This window comes from Hoplias malabaricus, chromosome X2 (genome assembly GCF_029633855.1).
Source record: "Hoplias malabaricus isolate fHopMal1 chromosome X2, fHopMal1.hap1, whole genome shotgun sequence".
Lineage (NCBI taxonomy): Eukaryota > Metazoa > Chordata > Actinopteri > Characiformes > Erythrinidae > Hoplias > Hoplias malabaricus.
The window spans coordinates 14,753,528-14,772,654 of NC_089819.1; the positions used below are offsets into that span (position 1 = coordinate 14,753,528).

The window sequence follows — 19,127 nt, forward strand, 5'->3', positions numbered from 1 at the left end:
ATGAGTACTCTGGATATCCTTCAGAATGTCTGAACACAAGTATCAAATAAAAAGATAAGACTACATATTTTTACAGTGGCCATACAGTGGTACAATGCTTAATGTCACAAATGAGATTACATTTTAACAGTGAACTAGAAAAATGTGGAAATAATGCAGAATGTTTAAATATTTATTTCTTAATTTTACTAGTGAATTTTCCTCATTTCAGTGTATACAAAATGCTAAATTTTGCCATTTAGTTCAAGGTATTAAAATAAAGTTTTTCAGTGCATTTTCACAATTTTAGACCACACTAACAACGCAGTCCACAAACAACAGAGTTAAAGCTGATTTTTATGAAAGTACTTACATATATCCCAACAGGTCCCTGTGGACCTAAAACACCTGGCTTTCCAGATAAACCCTGAAAAAAAAATCCATAAAATTCCACACTAAAACATCCTAATCCAAGTGTATGATGTTTAATTGATGTTTTTTCTTTTTTCTTTATCAAAGTGTTTTTGATAAAATGGCATGTAGATACATTTAACGTAGTTAGGTCTCAGAGAACAAGAAGACTTAGCATTATTAACATAAGTGTGACACTGCCACTGTTAACATAACAGTTAAGGTCAGTGGAGATCATATGGTTTGTGTAGAGACTAATCTCTGATGCATTGTTACCCTCTCTCCTGGAGGACCAGGGCTGCCATCCTGACCAGGTCGCCCAGGAAGACCCTAAATAATAAAAAAAAAAAAACACAGGAAATTTAAACAGATACCTCAAATGTAACCCATGTGCTTAAATAATTACCAATACGTGCTTCATCTGGAAATGGAGTTAAAATATTTAGTTTTTAGACTTATACTATAGGTCACATACTTTGTATTTTATAATGTCAGATTAATTTATACTATATTATGAATATTAATTAGTTTAACAATCTGTACATTATTTAAAGATTGCTAGTTAAATACACTGTATTAGGATTTTTTTCAGTTGTATGCAGGCATTTAACTGTTATTTTTTTGTCAGATTATCCAAAGGGGATCAAATTTGAATGAGTTCATGCTTTTTCTACAAAGCTACATGTGGTGTAGGAAACGTTTTTATTACAATAGTTAGCAGGTAGTGTCACAGTCACACAGCTCCATAGACCTGGAGGTTGTGGGTTCGATTCCCGCTCCGGGTGACTGTCTGTGAGGAGTTGGTGTGTTCTCCCTGTGTCCGCGTGGGTTTCCTCCGGGTGCTCCGGTTTCCTCCCACAGTCCAAAAACACACGTTGGTAGGTGGATTGGTGACTCAAAAGTGTCCGTAGGTGAGAGTGAATGTGTGTCTGTGTGTGTGTGTCTGTGTTGCCCTGTGAAGGACTGGCGCCCCCTCCAGGGTGTATTCCCGCCTTGCGCCCAATGATTCCAGGTAGGCTCTGGACCCACCGCGACCCTGAATTGGATAAGCGGTTACAGATAATAAATGAAAGAATGTTTCATAGTGTAATATTTACCGGTGATCCAGGGGGTCCTCCTCGTCCAGCCTCTCCTGCTGAGCCCCTGAGACCCTAAAATTTCCAAAAATTGCAATATGGATGTGACATTGCCATATATGGCATTGTTTAACTTATAAAAACAGCCTCAAATTAATTCAGACATTTTAACATTTATTAACAGTAGGGTTATGTTTAGGGCAAGTTATTTTTAACTGACAAAACTACAAAGAAATATTTCTTATGATTTCATTGAACTACGAGATTGTATTTTATAAATATCCACAGATTTTGGATATGATAACACTGCACTGCATGAGAAAACATACTATTGTGAAACGTTTTTGATTGTGCAAGTTCCACTTGCAAAACTGCAAGAACTTGAACCTCAGTTCTAAAACTATTGAGAAAAAAGAGTATTTAAAAGGAAAGGTGCTTTAACACTGTTGTAAACACACTTCCGTCCCAACGTTTTTGGAGTGTGTTGAAGGAATTACATTTTTATTTTGTTTATATTTACAAAATACAATCAAGTTTTATTTAAAATAGGAAATATTTTCTTTTACACCTGTCAGCTAAACAAAGTTTCAAAAGTGTTTTATTACAATTTACAAAAATCTCAAATTTTATGGAAATAGGGTTTATATTTTGTGGTTCATTCAAACAAATATATACACCAGATAAGATCCATTAAATTGATATGGCAATATTATACAGACATCAAATGTTCCTTCTATATCTTTCAAATCTTCCTGGTCAAGCACAGAGCCCAGGTCACTGAGGGAGTTCACAAGGTTCTCTGGATGTTTAGGGCCTTGTTAAGTTTAACTGACTCTGATCTTGTCACCTCTCTGTGACATTTACATCCCTCTATAATGTGTTGCTCTACTCTCAGAAGACCCGAGACTGACTGTCTGAGTGCCCTGGCCAAAGCGATTTAAAGGTTCTCCTGACACTTCTACAGACAAGTAGTTACAATCTCATTAATTAACTAGTGGTTTTACAAGTTTAAGGAAGGGCAGTAAGACATTTACAAGTCATGACTCACATTTGCTCCTTTTTCCCCTGCACTTCCAACTGAGCCAGTACCACCCTGCAAATCATATACAGAAAGAAATTAACTAAGACATATTTTGAAGATTTAATTGTGGTAATAAACCAGAAAATGTGTAAACATACATTTAAGAATCATTAAATAGAAAAATAGTTTTAAATGCCATTTCCTGTATTTTTTTGCACATATATGGATGCAAAGCTACACAGTCAGTTTAGTTTAAACCCATCATGATTTAAATATCACAAGCATTAATATATTCCCCTATCACCACTCATTTGGCACATGTTTGAACTCACATTGTTACTGCAAAGAGTGTGTTCAATTCTTAAAACAATATCAATTAAACATGATCCAGTTCATGGCGAATATATGATGCAAACCTGTTTTGAATTCTCACAGTCTTAAAAGTTATAAAATAAGTTGTAAAATGTATTTATTTCCCAGAAATTTCTGAAGACTTGCTGCAGACCATCTGAAGGGCCTGGAGTACAGGTAATGAAGTGACCGACTAACCAACTCACTCCCATTTAGCAGTCTGCATATTATCCTCAAGGAGGCACTCTTAACAGCATAACAATTTATGCTGCTTCACAGAAATAACCAAGATAAAACATACAGTACCATGTCAAATATGATTTTGTTTACTTGTTGTTTGTAAGAGAAGGGTTTTTGATCTTGTTTATGATTTCTGAGCATAAATGTATGACAGACTAAAACAGTTTGTTTGAATATAGTTGATAATTTATAAATATGGTGATAATTTATAAAATGGGAACCTGTGTACCAGGCTTTCCGTCTGCTCCCTCTGTCCCTGGTGGGCCTCTCAAACCCTGCCAAAAGAGACAAAACACATACCAGGAAACATCATACAATGCATATTACCTGCTCAATTTGAAATTAAATTCAGAGAATTACCGGCAGTCCGTGAATGCCAGGGGGCCCGAGTTGTCCTGCTCTCCCCTGTGGATGGAGAAATTTGTTGTGGTCATTCATGAAATGTTGGATGGTTGGAAGTGAAGAAGCCATCATCCAAGTAGTCATCCAAGGTCCACATGTACATTCAAGGATATTTTAATTACAAACACAATTCCAAAAAACAGACTAAGCATTGCCTGTCTGTGGTAAAATGGAATAATATACTTGGTTTATTATAATATAAACTATAATATGAATATATGGAAATGAAACTGGTAGTGGACTGTCACCCTGCAAGGTGTGATCCTGCCATGCGACCACTGATTCTGGGTAGGCTCTTAACCTACAATGAGCCTGAACTGGATTAACGGTCACAGAAAATCCTGAATGAATGAATTTATTAATTAATGAAACTGGAATTCTTACTCGTTTTCCTTTGGGTCCTGATCTGCCATCGTTCCCAAGTGTGCCTCTATTGCCCTTAAAGAATGAAACAAAAATGCAGAGATCCTCAATGAAAACACAAAACAGAAAAATAATTTCTACCATAGATTTTTTTTAGAGAAATTCTCAGTCAGTATGTTTGTAAGGTCTTGTCTAAAATGCTAAGTTCTTTTCCAAATGACACTGGCCTTCTATTGTTCCACCTGAAAGTTATAAACCTCTCCAACCTTTTGACCCTCCTTTCCAATCATTCCCTGGGGACCCTCTTCACCATCTTCACCCTGATGAGGTAGTAAAAAGGGAATAATCACCAATAAACACCAAAGGCTTCTAAGTGAGCTTCAGTAAAATATTTATATAAATACAAAAATGTACTTATAGAAAAGCTTACAGCAGTTAATCTATTAATATTTTCAAAGTTGGCTTCAATTAGGCAGACCATCTATGACAGAATAATACTGAGAAATAGTGGTAACTAAAAAATAACTCTCCAATATTTGTATATCCAATATATGTGTGATTACACATTTGTAATCAGTCATGTTTGAAATATTGCTGTGCAGTTCATAATTGAACCAGTTTATTAGAATTACTTTATTTGCCACTGTGCTTGCACATAGAGGTATTTTTCCTCTGCATTTAACCCAATCCATGCAGTGAAACACATATATACACACTAGTGAACACTAGGGGGCAGTGAGCACACATGTCCCGGAGTGTTGGGCAGCTCTAGCCACAGCAACTGGTGAGCAGTTGGGGGTTAGGTGCCTTGCTCAAGGGCACTTCAGTCATGACCTGCCGGCTCTGGGGATGTTCCAGTTACAAGCCCAGTTCCCTAACCACAGGCCATGGTTGCCCCATAGTATGTGCCCTTTACATGGGGCAGCCATGTTTAATATTGGTTTAGTACACAATCTATAATTCATCCAGGCCACTAGGTGTCAGTATAATTTAAAATGTGAAAATGACTGATTGCTCCTTTAAATTAACTGGACCTGTGCCTGGAAAAACAGATATCATCCCACTCAAACAAATTACAAAGTGTCTGAAAAGTCAGTGGTCCAATTTTAGGTACAAGCTGTGGGAAAAGAAGAACACCATGGACTGTGCTACAAATCGAGTGTCTAAAATTTGATCATTGTCTTACATATGCAATTCAACTCAACTTTATTTTCAAAATATTATTACAGGGATTCACAGTACAACAAAACACTGATAGACTTAATAATCAGGTGCAATAATAAATAAGAGATGTGGGACAGTGGTGCAAGGACAATTTAAAAAAAAACATTAGATATTATGTTACAATAATAAACTGTAATGAATATGAAATCCAGCTATTACAGTTGTGCATATTAATAGAAGAGTACAGTGTGTTTATGGATGTAGACATGTTCTGGTGTTTGTAGACAGCATTACATAGAATCCATGATATCATGTTTACAATACATGTAATTAGTGATCAGGCATGCTTCTAGCAGCAAAACGTTATATACACTTGTGTTTCCTTACTGTTCTGCTTCCTTAGTTTTGAGTTACTCAATCATACCTGGGTGCCTGGAGGACCTGGCTGACCTTTGACCCCAGGAAAGCCGACAAGGCCTGGCAGACCTCCCTCACCCTGAGGACCCATTATCCCTGGTGCTCCGGTTGGGCCCTAATAACAACAAAGGAAGATGAATAGGCCACAATATAGGATATAGGATAGGAAATTACTGAACTGTAGATTAATACACTTTGCCCTTTGGGTCCAGGGTCTCCTCTGTCACCATCCTGACCCCTACTGCCCTAGAACATTAATATCAATTAGAAAGGCACACAATAACATTAAAAGAAAATATAAACAATAGTGACCCTCATTAAGAATTCAATCATCAATGTCTTACTTGTGCGCCAGCAAAGCCCTTTAGACCTGGATCACCAGGCATGCCCTATAAAAGACAATATACGTTCAGTCAAATAACGGTCAAATATAATGAGCTAATACAAATAAGCAAACATTGGACATAGGTCTTAAAAGCTGAAATGGTTTGTTAATTTGCTATGTTAAATGTAGTTATGTAATTACACTTTAAATTAGTGTAATTCCTCTGAAGTATAAAATCTCTAAAGTGCAAGGTTGTGTAAAATGTTAACAGGAATGGTTTTCTGTAGCAAAGATAGAATGACTCTCAAATGCATACAACATCAATGTCCTTCATCTGCTACTTAACTACACTTGCATTGAACTTGATGTTTTATTGCAGCACTGTGCTCATCAGTCTGGGTAAAGAGTTCTTAACTGGAGTGATCTTGTGACACCTACAGAGAAGAACAGCCTCATGTATCCTTTATTTCACTTACAGAACAATGGGAGTCTGCTGTTAATAGCTGATCTAGGACTGTCTGCTGAATTAAACACAAAGTGATAACAACAACAATAATAATAAAAAATAAACACTTTCTTACCATGGGCCCTTCAATGCCTTGAAGTCCCCTGTTACCCACTGGACCTTCTTTTCCCTAAAAAAACGATAGCTAGTAGATTTAGCCAAGTATAACATTGTTATTGTTCCAAAATCTCTTTTACAGCTGAAGAGACCAACAGACCACTACCAACACAATGTTCCAAAATCTTCTCTTCAGTTTTAATTCCATGTCAATTCCACACATTTGTGTTCCTCGCAATTATACAATCATACAAATTTGTGAGGGAACTCCTGATTAAGCTACATGTTTTGATGATTTTCATGTCTTTTATAAAGGACACTTTGTAAAAACTAATGTAACCTGCTACTGGATATTTGCAGTACTTGGCATAGCAAGAAAACTTTAGAAACTGTACATTCTGCAGGTGTGACTACTTACTATATCCCCTTTAAGACCCTGTGGACCATCATTTCCTGGAAGTCCCTGAGAAATATAAATGAACAACTTTACATCAATTTTACTTCATGTCTTAAGGTTATATTAAATATTGATAATATTGATTAATGAACAATAGATAATATTAAGCTATAAAAAGCTCATAATAAAATGTTACAGTATATACTGTGGTTCCAGCGATAAGGAAGATATGTGAGGCTGCAGATTCAGTGTCTTTTATTGAATGTGGACATCTGGACAGATGTAATATTTGACCCAGGCACAAGGAAGGGATTTATTGAAGAAAATGTTGAATTTCAGCACCATTCTTGACTTAACAAGACACCAACAGGCAGCAACTTGAAAGTGTACTATTGTCTGTTGTCCCATCCAAACCTCCACAGGAGAGAAATAACACAGTCTCTCTCACTCTCTTTCGCCCCTTCTTATACACACACACACACACACATTTTTGCACCCTTTTATCGATTTTCTAATTGACAAAAAAACAAACATTTTCCATTTCTTGGAACTAACTGCTTATTTCAGGGTCACGGTGGGTCCAGAGCCTACCTGGAAATATTGGGTGCAAGGCTGGAATACACCTGGAGGGGGCGCCAGTCCTTCACAGGGCAACACACACACATTCACACCTACGGACACTTTTGAGTTGCACATCCACCTAACAACGTATGTTTTTGGACTGTGGGAGGAAACCCACACAGACACGGGGAGAACACGCCAAACTCCTCTCAGACACTCACAGCTCCACTGTGCTGTCCTTTTTAGGGGACAGTTTATATTTAAAAAAACTGTAGCTTATAAAATTATTACTTTCTATAAATTTTAACCTGATTTTGTATTTAATGTTTCCCTTTATGTTCTGAATAATGATACACGTTAAATTTAAACAAAATAGAAAAAAAAGAAGCCAAGCACTAACATTTTGCAGATACATAGAATTATTTTGTACATCTTTCCCTAACCGTCAATTTTAAATTCTTGATTGTTTGTGTGTTTGTGGAGAGAGAGAGAGAGAGAGAGAGAGAGAGAGAGAGAGAGCACAAGAACAAAAATCCTGAAAAAACTTTATCCACAGAGCTTGCCGCAATAATTAAAGTGAAGGAAAAAGGTCAAATGTATTGTATTCAGTGTGGAGAAGCCTAGACATTTTAAATAGGTTTCTAATTGAGCATTTATTCATAGCTAGTATCAGTCTAATTATTTTCTCCGGAGTGCACAGATTCTGCGGTATGGAGTGTCGGACACCTTGAATATGATGCTAGAATTCATTATTTACCTGTGGACCTGGTTGACCAGGCTGACCTCTGACTCCTATCATCCCACCTGGACCCTGACAGGAGCAAACAGACGAGTGAATCAGTGTTCCATACAGAAATCACACACATAATTTCCACAAATAGAATATAACTGACCTGAGGGCCTTTTCTTCCAGTCGGACCAGCAGGTCCAACATCACCCTGTAAAAAATAACATCATAAATTAGCCACAAACTCTTCACCAACAGTAGTTTGTCATGGAAAATCATTTATTACCTTGGAGTGATTAGGCATTTTAACATAAACTTGTATCCAAAATGCCACATAATGATAGATGGGAAAGATCTATCAAATAATCGTTTGGTCTGTTGTGCATTAATGAATATTTATGACGTGTAATAGTTGAAGAAATTTGGATAATTTCTGATGAATATGTTTAATACGGCAGTGACTAAGTATATCTTACTCACATCTGAGCCATTAACCCCTTGTGCCCCAAACATTCCTGTAGCACCTGGAGCGCCCTATAAAATCAAGACACATGATTAACAGGAAATGTATTCATTAAACTTTTGTGTGTGTGTATATATATATACACACATATAAATGCCATCAAACACTCAGAGAAAATGTTATGTCCTTTGGCTCTTGGACTTATCAGCAGGTGTTCATCACCTATACTCCGCACCTGTACTCACTCTCATCTGGCCTAAAAACCTTCTACATCTGCAGATACACTTAGAGGAAACCTCTTTCCTATGAAGTCTATCACAACCAATATTTAAATATATTTTTAATTAGATACAATCTTCTCTAGACCTACTCTAACATACCTGGTATATCTGTAACATAGTTTCCTTCTTTAATGCTACTCAGCTGCACTCTGGTGTTCTATGTATTGCTATGATGCATCAGTAAGTGTGTGAAAGCTGATAAATAAATACAAGGTATACCACATCTCCTGGAGGACCACGTTTCCCATAATGTCCTGCATCCCCCTGCGGGAAGAAAACAAAATTGCTTTCCTGCTGATCATCACAAGAGCAAACACTATATTTTTGATTTTCCAACAGATAGCACTAAGAGCACACCTCAGGTCCGGGTGGTCCAGGAATCCCCTCGACTCCTCTTAAACCAGTAGGGCCCTCATTTGAAGAAAACAGAGAGACAACACACACACACACACACACACACACACAGGTTTCAAGAACAAAAAAGTATCAAATGAAATGATTGGTTAAAAGAGGAACAGAACAATAGAGGAGGGATCACAGTGAATATCATGTTTATTAAGATACTGAGCTTACAGCGAAGAGAAAAACAGTAAAGCAAATTAAATCAGAAAAATATACTATATGACCAAAGGTTTGTGGACATCTCTCATTATCTCTCAAATAATTCTTCTGTAACCTGACCCTGAATTGGATAAGCAGTTACAGATAATGAATGAATGAATGAATAATTCTTCTGTAATATAGGATATGAACAGTTAGTTTGTCCCCTTTGCTGTAGTGAATCTTCCACTCTATTGGGACACCTTTAGACTGAATATTGAAACACGGTTGTGAGGATTTATTGGCATTCAGTCATAAACCAGTAGTAAAGTCAGGTACTGATGTTGGATGATTAGTTTAGGACTCCAAACTCCACTCCAACTCATTCCAAATTATTAGATGTTACCCCATCGCTCCAGAGAATACGGTTTCACAGCTGAATGCACCAATTGTTAAAGATTATTGACTCATGTACAACTGCTGTAGAGAATTCTAGTTTCATGCCATGCTTTTCTATGGAGATTATGCAAGCAGTGTTTGTAACAATTGACCATCTGTGTAAATAATAGGTGGACAGTGAGATCATTCACAAACTTTTGGGTACATAGATTATTTTAATGATATGAGTTAGTATAGGCAAATTCTTTCGCCAAAAAAGAAGTCCCCAGTTAGCTTAGCTTTACTTACTGGAGGACCAACAAGCCCAGAGAACCCGTCTTCTCCCTTTGAGCCCTAAAACAGAAAATTCATTGAATGTAATAATTACAAATAACCAGTAGCTTATCATGAACGTTATTTACCATGCGATCTGCCATTTCATACAGAAAGAACTGAAAGTCATTTATGAATCCACGAGGTGGCAGTATATACCTCCTTTTTGTATTTCCTAGATGCAACTATGGCGCTATATTATAGTGCGTTATGAAAGCGCTCAATGAAAGCTGGGATGAACTGACCTTCTGTCCGGGGTCTCCTTTGTCTCCACTAGGCCCTGGTGCCCCTGGGAAACCCTAGGGGGTTGAATGAATTAATTGTATGAACAAAACAAGATATTGACCTTCAAATGCACAACTTTTTTAGAATTCTACTTGAAGAAATGCACATAATGAGCTAAAATTATTAACCTGATCTCCTTTGTCTCCAGGGGGCGCTGAGTCTCCTTTATCTCCACGAGGACCCTAGAAGAACAATACAATTTTCATTCAAAGAAAATATGAGGGGAAAAATGACTTTTTCAGTTGCATTTTCAAATTTGGGTAGCTGGAGCTTACCAACACACAAATTATTAAACAAGATCATAAATGGGATAAAGCAAGCTGTTCTGATTTTGTGCTGCACCCTGTGTAATTTAAACTTTCCCACCCCAGAGGGACTATATACAGTTTGGACCCACATTTATGTGAGAGCACAAAAATGAGGTTAAAGCAAACAAACACAACAAGTGTTGAGAAATTACAATACGGCTCAAATATGGTTAAAACAAAACAGAAGAAAGAGAACCAAGAGAAAATGCCCTAAAAACCAGAGCTACTTGCTCCTCACTCCAGGGCTCTAGCGCTGAACTGAGCTGTGGCTTGTTCTTACTTCTTATTCTTATTTAAAGGAACAGGTGCTGAAACTGGTCATTCTGAACAGTGCTGTTTGGACATGGGAAGAACGCTTCTGTGGTGTTTGATCCTTGTGGTATTTTTTTTATTAATTCATTCATTATCTGTAACCGCTTATCCAGTTCAGGGTCACGGTGGGTCCAGAGCCTACCTGGAATCATTGGGCGCAAGGCAGGAATACACCCTGGAGGGGGCACCAGTCTTTCACAGGGCAACACAGATGGAAACAGACCTATGGACACTTTTTGAGTCGCCAGTCCACCTACCAACGTGTGTTTTTGGACTGTGGGAGGAAACCGGAGCACCCGGAGGAAACCCACGCGGACACGGGGAGAACACACCAACTCCTCACAGACAGTCACCCGGAGCGGGAATCGAACCCACAACCTCCAGGTCCCTGGAGCTGTGTGACTGCGACACTACCTGCTGCCCTCATTGTGGTATTTTGATCAAACTATCTCACTCACACACACATTCTGCAGGAATGCAAACCTCTACTTTGGGGAGCCAAATCTGTTTTTTGTTTTTTTGTTTGTTTGTTTAATGGTTTAATGGTTTTCAAATAACCATTTATTTTTAAGAACTTAGTAATTTGGAAAGAAAAGTTGATGGCACTGAACCTCATGCAGATACTTGCTCATCTTTTTGATACAGGTGTATATGTTTATGTACACTATATGGACTAAAATACTGGAACACCTACCTACACATTACACCTACAGGAACTATTGCATGGCATCAAAATAGGTTCTACATTTCCAGAACCAAAAGACAGAATCCATAACCAATAAATGTAATTTTGTAATTGAGAAAACTGTCATTAATATTCAGAGTTATAAAAACAGGTTTGTAAATATTTCTGTATATAATCATCTATTTTGAGTTTGATATTCTTGAAGAATATGTCTTCGTGTTCATTCCACCATTTCTCGGTTGTGCTTCTCTCAGTCTCGCTTTCGCCTCCAGAAGTTTCTCGCTTTTGACGTTTGATGGGGGTCAGGATCTAGACAGTCACAGGCTGCTTAAGTTAAGCTCCGCCCACCCAGGTGATTCTGAACACCCCGCTACATCAGCGAGAGCGCGCCAATCTTACCCTAATTGACATGACCCACCACCAAACACATAGTGTGTCTGGTAGGTGTAATATGGATTTGGGTGGTTCCTCACCTGTAGACCAGATATTCCAGGAGGGCCTGCTTCTCCATCCAATCCATTCTCTCCATCTCGTCCTGATCTTCCTGTCCGGCCTCTGACACCCTTCGGCCCCAGATCGCCCTATCAGAAAAGATTTGTTTTCAACTCCAGTAACATTTCTGGGCATATGTTCCATATAATTTTGTTGAATTCTTGCTTAAATAACTCTATCAAGCTTTTTTTCTAATGTTAAACTATACTGTGCACTGCATGCCCAAAACCCAATCCAGTTGTTAATAATAGCACCCAGTGTTCTACTAAGCTTATTGTAACATAGCTAGTCTTCTAGCAATAACATTTTAATAGTTTTATATACATTATATGACAAGGGATGTCAAAATTATAGAAGAACAATAAAAGAAAGTATATGTTTTATCATATCACCCTCACTAGCCAGAATATGTACGTGACAGATTGAGGCAGATTACCATGTCACCATGGTGCCCTGGTGCTCCCCTCTCTCCAGGGTCTCCAGGAATCCCCTGTGTAATAGAACAAAAAATGACTGCAATCCTTGGCTCTGTCATAATAAGGAAATTAAGAACACATTTGAAGATGTCTAACATGATGTGTGAATTGGTACAGGCCCAACAACACAATAATATCATCACAATTGTGTCCCTCAATAGTACAATATTTAAAAACTTGGATGTGCTATATATTGTGGTAAGACAAATTACCACATATACTGTGATGTATTACATTTGGCTGAAGATTATTTCCCAAAAGGACACTGCCTGTCTCATCTAATGCAATTTATATTTTATTACCATCCTTTTCTTTAGCAAAATTGAATGCAAAATAAACATATATTAGATATATTAATAATGTCATTATTAATATTCAACAAATCTTGCAAGACACTTAGTTGTGTTTCCACTTCCAGTCTGAAGACTGACATGCATGTTTACATGCTACAATATAAACATTTAAACATTTAATAGTAAATAAAATGCTTAGCCCACAATAGATTTATACTATTACAGAATGATAAATGATTGTGTATCTATACCGGTTAACACTAACAATTTATGTCCAAAAGGGCTTTTTGGTTAGGGTAAGGTTGCTCAAAATGAAATATTTAGTGATTGTTAGAGGGCTCATCTGCATATTCTAGCATATCCGCCTTCTGAAATATCAAAAATGCTAAATTTAATATCAGCACAAAAGTCAATAACATTAACACTACAAACATCACTCTCTATTATTTCTTGGTGAGGAATAGTGGGTATCAATGCTAAATTCAATATAAATGTAAAACTTCGCTCCTTTTTGTTCTTTTGTGTAAGTGCACACTCACAGGTGGTCCGGGTCTCCCCATCTCCCCCATTTGTCCAGGAGGCCCAACCGCTCTCTGTGAATAAATACAGAGAATTACTATTTGAATGACATCACCCAGTAACAGAGGTGTACCAATGTAAAAACTTATCCCAGGCTTGTTTACTTACAGGCCAGCCTGCCGCCAGCAAGTGGTAATATGAAGTTCTCTGCAAAAAAATAAATGAATAATTAAATGCAATTTAAATAAAAAGTATGTAGGTTTTTTTGGCATGCAGTGCATCATTTAAAGACCTTTTTATAAATTAGATTTCCATAGTCTACTTCAGTGGCTTTGGACCTTTTTAACCAGAACAGCCTCTACTGTTCTGAAAAGGCTAGTCATAGTTAGTCATATAGACAGTATTGAAATCTGGTACTGATGTCTGATGATTCGTTTTGGATCACAAACATCACTTTGAATCATTTCCCTGTTGTTCAACAAATGCTGTTTCACAGCCTAAAGCTGGGAGGCACTACAAGCCTTTGACGAGCACTCAGCTCTGAGCTTGTTGATCTTAGCCTCATGGAGATTATACAAGCTGTGTTTTAACAGTTTAATGTCAGAAATTAGGATACCTTAAAATAACTGAAACTGCTAATTCGCTTATGCACATATATTACTATATATACTTTTACAGACTTTTGCATATACATATATACTTTTGCACACTACTATACAACATTGCCAAGGTTAGCTACAGTAAGAACATGTAAATTTACAGCATGACTTAGCTCTTTCCTCTGGTACAATCTAAGAGTGTTTGCTCAAGGGTTTATTTTATATACAACTTCTTACAGCATTTGCTTTAATGTATATATTAGGTTAAATGGGCAGAGTAAACAGGAGAGGCCTGGCTTGCTGCTCAGGTAGGAGATAACAGACGGAGGACAGTGTAGAGAGTCTCTGTGCAGTGTGGTCTGAGGAAGTGGAGTTCACCACCTCACACACAGAGGCACACACAGTCCAGCGGTCAGCTTATTAAACCGCCCAAGTTGCCCCTGTCTCACACAATGTTTATTTTGGCTCGGTTTCAATTGGGCTGCAGGGCGCCGGCGGCCAGTGAAGGTGAGCTTCAGACAGGGCAGGGGAGCTAGACCTCACCCAGCTGACCCTCGGGGCTACGAGGAGGTCTACACATCTGTCAAAGCCCACAGGGTCCTCACAAGGGCCTTTCAGAAAACGGACTTTTGAGAAAACATTGAGTTTGATGATGATGAAGCAATATCAGGGCAGATTACACCTACTACATTGATATTTATTGTACAGAGAAGGGTAAGAGTAGGGCAGGAATTATGATGGTATATATCGCAATATATAGTGGTCATTGCCACTATGAAAGCCATTGCCTCCAATGAAAAATCTATTCTCCTCCCAATGATGCACCCTCTCACTATTGTAATATCATACCAGGAATATTTGACACTGTCAGAGCTTAGAGAACATTGACCAACTGTTAAATGTTTCATTACAAAAAGATAACAATGAGATGATTTCAATGAAGTCATATTTCTTGTGTTATATGAGCTAAACACTACAAATTATTCACATAATCCATGATTCTATTTGATTTTGTCCAATTTGACCAGTTACTGCAGATATTATTTATAAACAATGTCTTTTAAATTCAAGTTTAAAAATATAGGAGCTTGTTCTTTCATGAGTGGAAATAACTGCCAGGGGGCACTGCCAATGTGGCCACCAAATGGAAAGACTTTCCTACATAAGGACCTTGGGAACACTCAGGCTTGGTTTACTATCCTCCAATGAAAAATTAGTCTTAATTTCTGCTGAACATTTGGACCTGCCACAATACCAACCAACCATAGCCTTCTAAACAGAACACACACACACACACAGAGACAGGACACATTATGCAAGTCAACCCTGAAATAGATCTCAGTGAACAAGCCAAGTGAGGCTACTCAAAGCCTATTCCATAAAACCCTGAAAAGTTCATGCTGGAATCTAAAGGGCCAGGGATGGTGCTTTTGTTGGTAAAGCTCTTTGTGTTCTCAGAACCATCTTACAGCACAAGCCGATCTTATATAAAGGTGACCTCATGCAGTTTGCACTGGCAAGTACACTGAGCATATCTGCCAAAAGCATAATTATCATAACATAGGCTGACTTTAGTGTTCTCCTAAATAATGGCAAAATATACTTTTCTCCACATATGTTCCATATTGAAGCACTTTACAGCAATCATTTCATGTAAGTAATCAAATCAAAATGCACCCCAATTGACTCTGTCCCCTTGTTGTTCATGTGTCAATCTACGGTCCATGATTTCTACATGTATATTTTTTTATCACAAAACACTTTCAATATAAAAAGCAGAGATGTGAATTGTTACACAAGTAGCACTAATCCTTATTCCTATCATTACTTACCACTTCAGTTCTCTGAGTGTTCTTCACTCTCTGTGTGTTTACACTTACATTGGATAACACGAAATAAGGGTTTAGGAAGCTTTAATTATTTTATTTATTTAAGATCTTTAAACCTCCTGGTCTAAACTTTCTAAACATCTACCATCTGCCCACAAATGTGTCGCACAACATATTTTTGTCAGACTACCACTGTTCTCCACATCAATCTATGATACGGTTTATTGTGTGCTGCTAACCTGGCAGTGTGTAATTTTTATAATATAAAAAAATCTTTTTTTTTCCAAAAGCGAGGGACATTTGTTTCCCAGAATACATGGGCGCCTTATACAGCTGAGCTACAGTTAAAAACCATGCTGTCTCTAATCCAGCTGAACATTTTCATGAAATATAGCCAGCGACAAATTAATCTGTTTGAGCACAGGATGTCCACTTATATGATCTCACCTGAGGTGCCAAATGAGCTCAGACCACCACTTCCACTGAGCGTCAGAACTACTCAGGAAAAGGAGACTTGACAATATGCATACAATACATTCACTATCCAAAACATGTACAACTGTTTCCAGTTACTTGCATGTAGTGAAGGCCAGGCCTGCAGCCTCAGCAAAAGTTCAAATTTACAGTCGGTAATAGAGGAGTGCAGAGTCCAGTGGGGACGCAGCCATGGCTCAGTCATTCTGCTGCGTGGCCCACAGGGCGGTGGCTCCATGTGTAATGTGGAACAGGAGATCATGAGCTTTTTTCAGAAGTTTTGACTACACAGGGGTTTAAAGCGTAACTTTATCTTGGCTCAACTGTGAGTTTCTAACACTGGACTGAGATTGTTGCCATGACCCTTATTCTATCTGGTTCTGCATGTTACGGCCAGAGGAACAAAGAGGTAAAGCCTACCCTGAACGCAGCCCAGTCCTCATGTGTGTTTCTCCACAGGTAAATTGTAGGCAATCCTGCTGGGCCGGGAGGTCCTGGCACCCCCCTTGGTCCGTCTCGTCCTCTTTCACCTTGAGAGCCCTTCAGAAATATAAGAGAGATTAAAGTGTATTTTTAACCTCTGTCTGACACATCTGTTGCAGTTGATTCATTCATTATTTAATGCATGTCCTGTACTTAGAAACAATCAGAAACTCAGCTGATTCTAAATGTTCTTATAAGAAAAGACAACTGGGCAGCACCGCTATTCTGTGAAATGTCTGTGCAAAACACTTTCATTTAAAATTCATTGTGGCAATATGTAACCAACATAGTGTTCAATAACATGATAACACAACTACCATATTGCTTTTCAGTCCTGAGTAATGTAAAGGACACTAGAAAAATTCTAACAACAACTTTGTTATGACATTGTCTAATCTTTCTAGAGCTCTCAACCTAATCTTTTCCAACAAACATATTAAAAGGAGTTATTAAATAATTTATGGTTGGGTAAAGGACCACGCCCGAAATGCCTCCCCCTACACATTAAAGGCGCTATAAATCCTGCTCTCTCCCTTCTGTTTCCTGTTACAAAAACTCTGCATCCCTCCACCAACACATTACCTCCTACTCTTCCATTACAGTGGGGTCTGGCTTTCATGCTGAGAGCAAAAGTCAACCGGAACAATCCTCACCTTCCATGTCTCTAGTTTTGTTTACGGCACTGTCCGTGCACATCACTTATCTATCTTTGTGTTACAGAGTTGTCTTGAGGGTTGGTTGAAAAAATACTGTAACATTCTGTATACATTAAGACACTGATACTAGGATTTTGATGTTTGACGTGTCGTTTAATCGAAAATTCCTAATGTGAAAAGAATTTCTAATTGACCATATCCAATGCTATTCTAAATTTAATCCAAAGGTATTGTCAAAATATTATTTTTAAGATATTATAGGGGATCATGTTATTGAATATAATCAGCACAGTGCATTCAGTATTCAGTCGTAATTGATATTTCATGGTATTCTTTCCAACCAGTTTGGTTGAAAAACTTCCAGGATTATTCCATGTGGATTTAATGTAAAATCACAATACAGAATGCTGTGTAGTCCAGAACTAGGCTTAATCCTTGTCTGGGAAACCATCATCACCTCATTATGTTTATTCTCACCTTTTCACCCTTAAATCCAATATATCCTCTGGTCCCAGCACAGCCCTATGGAGAAACAACAAGATTTGAGAGGTCATATGGTCATGAACTAAAGTAAAGGAACAATCAGCCATTTTCTGCACATTATGAAAAAGCCATTCTACTAACACACAATCGAATGGAATCTATTTTCATGACCTGCTCAATGGAGCGTTAACTGTTTCATTCAGGGATACAATATGATGTTTCATCTCATGTGAGCTGGAATTCCACTGAAAAAAGTATATATAATATATGCTCAATTTCTTAAACAATTATGTGCTATTTCTTGTGGTAAAATGAGTATGGGGCGGCACGGTGGTGCAGCAGATAGTGTCGCAGTCACACAGCTCCAGGAGCCTGATCCCACTCCGGGTGACTGTGTGTGAGGAGTTTGGTGTGTTCTCCCTGTATCTGCGTGGGTTTCCTCTGGGTGCTCTGGTTTCCTCCCACAGTCCAAAAACACACATTTGTAGTTGGATTGGCGACTCAAAAGTGTCTGTAGGTGTGAGTGAATGTGTGTGTGTTGCCCTGTGAAGGACTGGCGCTCCCTGCAGGGTGTATTCCTGCCTTGTGCCCAATGATTCAAGGTAGGCTCTGGACCCACCGCGACCCTGAACTGGATAAGCGGTTACAGATAATGAATGGATGAATGAATGAATATAAGTATGCTCCTTTAAACAAAAAACTCACACAGTGGGGCAGTTTGAAATTTCCTACAGGAGAATGTGAACTTACTAAACTCTAATGACAATATTATTGAGGCATGTGTTTAGACGAATGAATCTCAGGTTTGAATTGCAGTCTATAAGCACTGGCAAAAAAGGCCGTTCACTAAGTCTGTCATTCGATCTGTTTAGAGGCAGAAAGGCAAGATGAGTCACATGTTTCGTAAATATTCATGGTAAGGCCTATAATTTGGTGAACGGCAAATGTAAGTATCTGTGGCTGTGTCTCTTGGCTTTGTGGGGCAAAAGCATCAGGACTGAATTTCTCTTGATTCCATTTATAGAGTGAAAATTGAAAGATGAAAATGTATCCCATATATAACTTGCTATCTTCCAAGCCAAAATATTACTGAAAAAAATACACTTGCATATAAAAAATGAAATCGAAGCAACTAGAGTCAAAACATACTAGAAATAACACTAAACCAGCAATTAGACATGGCTGAGGGATGCAAGTGCTTTGTGTATATAACAGAAAGACAAATGAAGGTTGTTTTACTGG

The 19,127-nt window shown here is 38.1% G+C and overlaps 1 protein-coding gene across 1 annotated transcript in view; it reads right to left on the reverse strand.

Moving 5' to 3' along the window:
• Positions 1-19,127, reverse strand: part of LOC136676936 (collagen alpha-1(II) chain-like) — a 68,126-nt gene that overhangs the window by 13,403 nt on the left and 35,596 nt on the right. The window contains exons 8-34 of the mRNA XM_066654247.1: positions 17,880-17,924; positions 16,684-16,803; positions 13,530-13,568; positions 13,382-13,435; positions 12,510-12,563; positions 12,055-12,162; positions 10,405-10,458; positions 10,237-10,290; positions 9,968-10,012; positions 9,098-9,151; positions 8,960-9,004; positions 8,477-8,530; positions 8,163-8,207; positions 8,027-8,080; positions 6,730-6,774; positions 6,331-6,384; positions 5,769-5,813; positions 5,617-5,670; positions 5,432-5,539; positions 4,110-4,163; positions 3,865-3,918; positions 3,439-3,483; positions 3,300-3,353; positions 2,515-2,559; positions 1,488-1,541; positions 667-720; positions 353-406 (exon numbers count right to left, since the gene is read on the reverse strand). Of these exons, the coding sequence (XP_066510344.1) occupies positions 353-406; positions 667-720; positions 1,488-1,541; positions 2,515-2,559; positions 3,300-3,353; positions 3,439-3,483; positions 3,865-3,918; positions 4,110-4,163; positions 5,432-5,539; positions 5,617-5,670; positions 5,769-5,813; positions 6,331-6,384; positions 6,730-6,774; positions 8,027-8,080; positions 8,163-8,207; positions 8,477-8,530; positions 8,960-9,004; positions 9,098-9,151; positions 9,968-10,012; positions 10,237-10,290; positions 10,405-10,458; positions 12,055-12,162; positions 12,510-12,563; positions 13,382-13,435; positions 13,530-13,568; positions 16,684-16,803; positions 17,880-17,924 (1,545 nt within the window). The remainder of the gene's footprint in view (positions 1-352; positions 407-666; positions 721-1,487; positions 1,542-2,514; positions 2,560-3,299; positions 3,354-3,438; positions 3,484-3,864; positions 3,919-4,109; positions 4,164-5,431; positions 5,540-5,616; positions 5,671-5,768; positions 5,814-6,330; positions 6,385-6,729; positions 6,775-8,026; positions 8,081-8,162; positions 8,208-8,476; positions 8,531-8,959; positions 9,005-9,097; positions 9,152-9,967; positions 10,013-10,236; positions 10,291-10,404; positions 10,459-12,054; positions 12,163-12,509; positions 12,564-13,381; positions 13,436-13,529; positions 13,569-16,683; positions 16,804-17,879; positions 17,925-19,127) is intronic.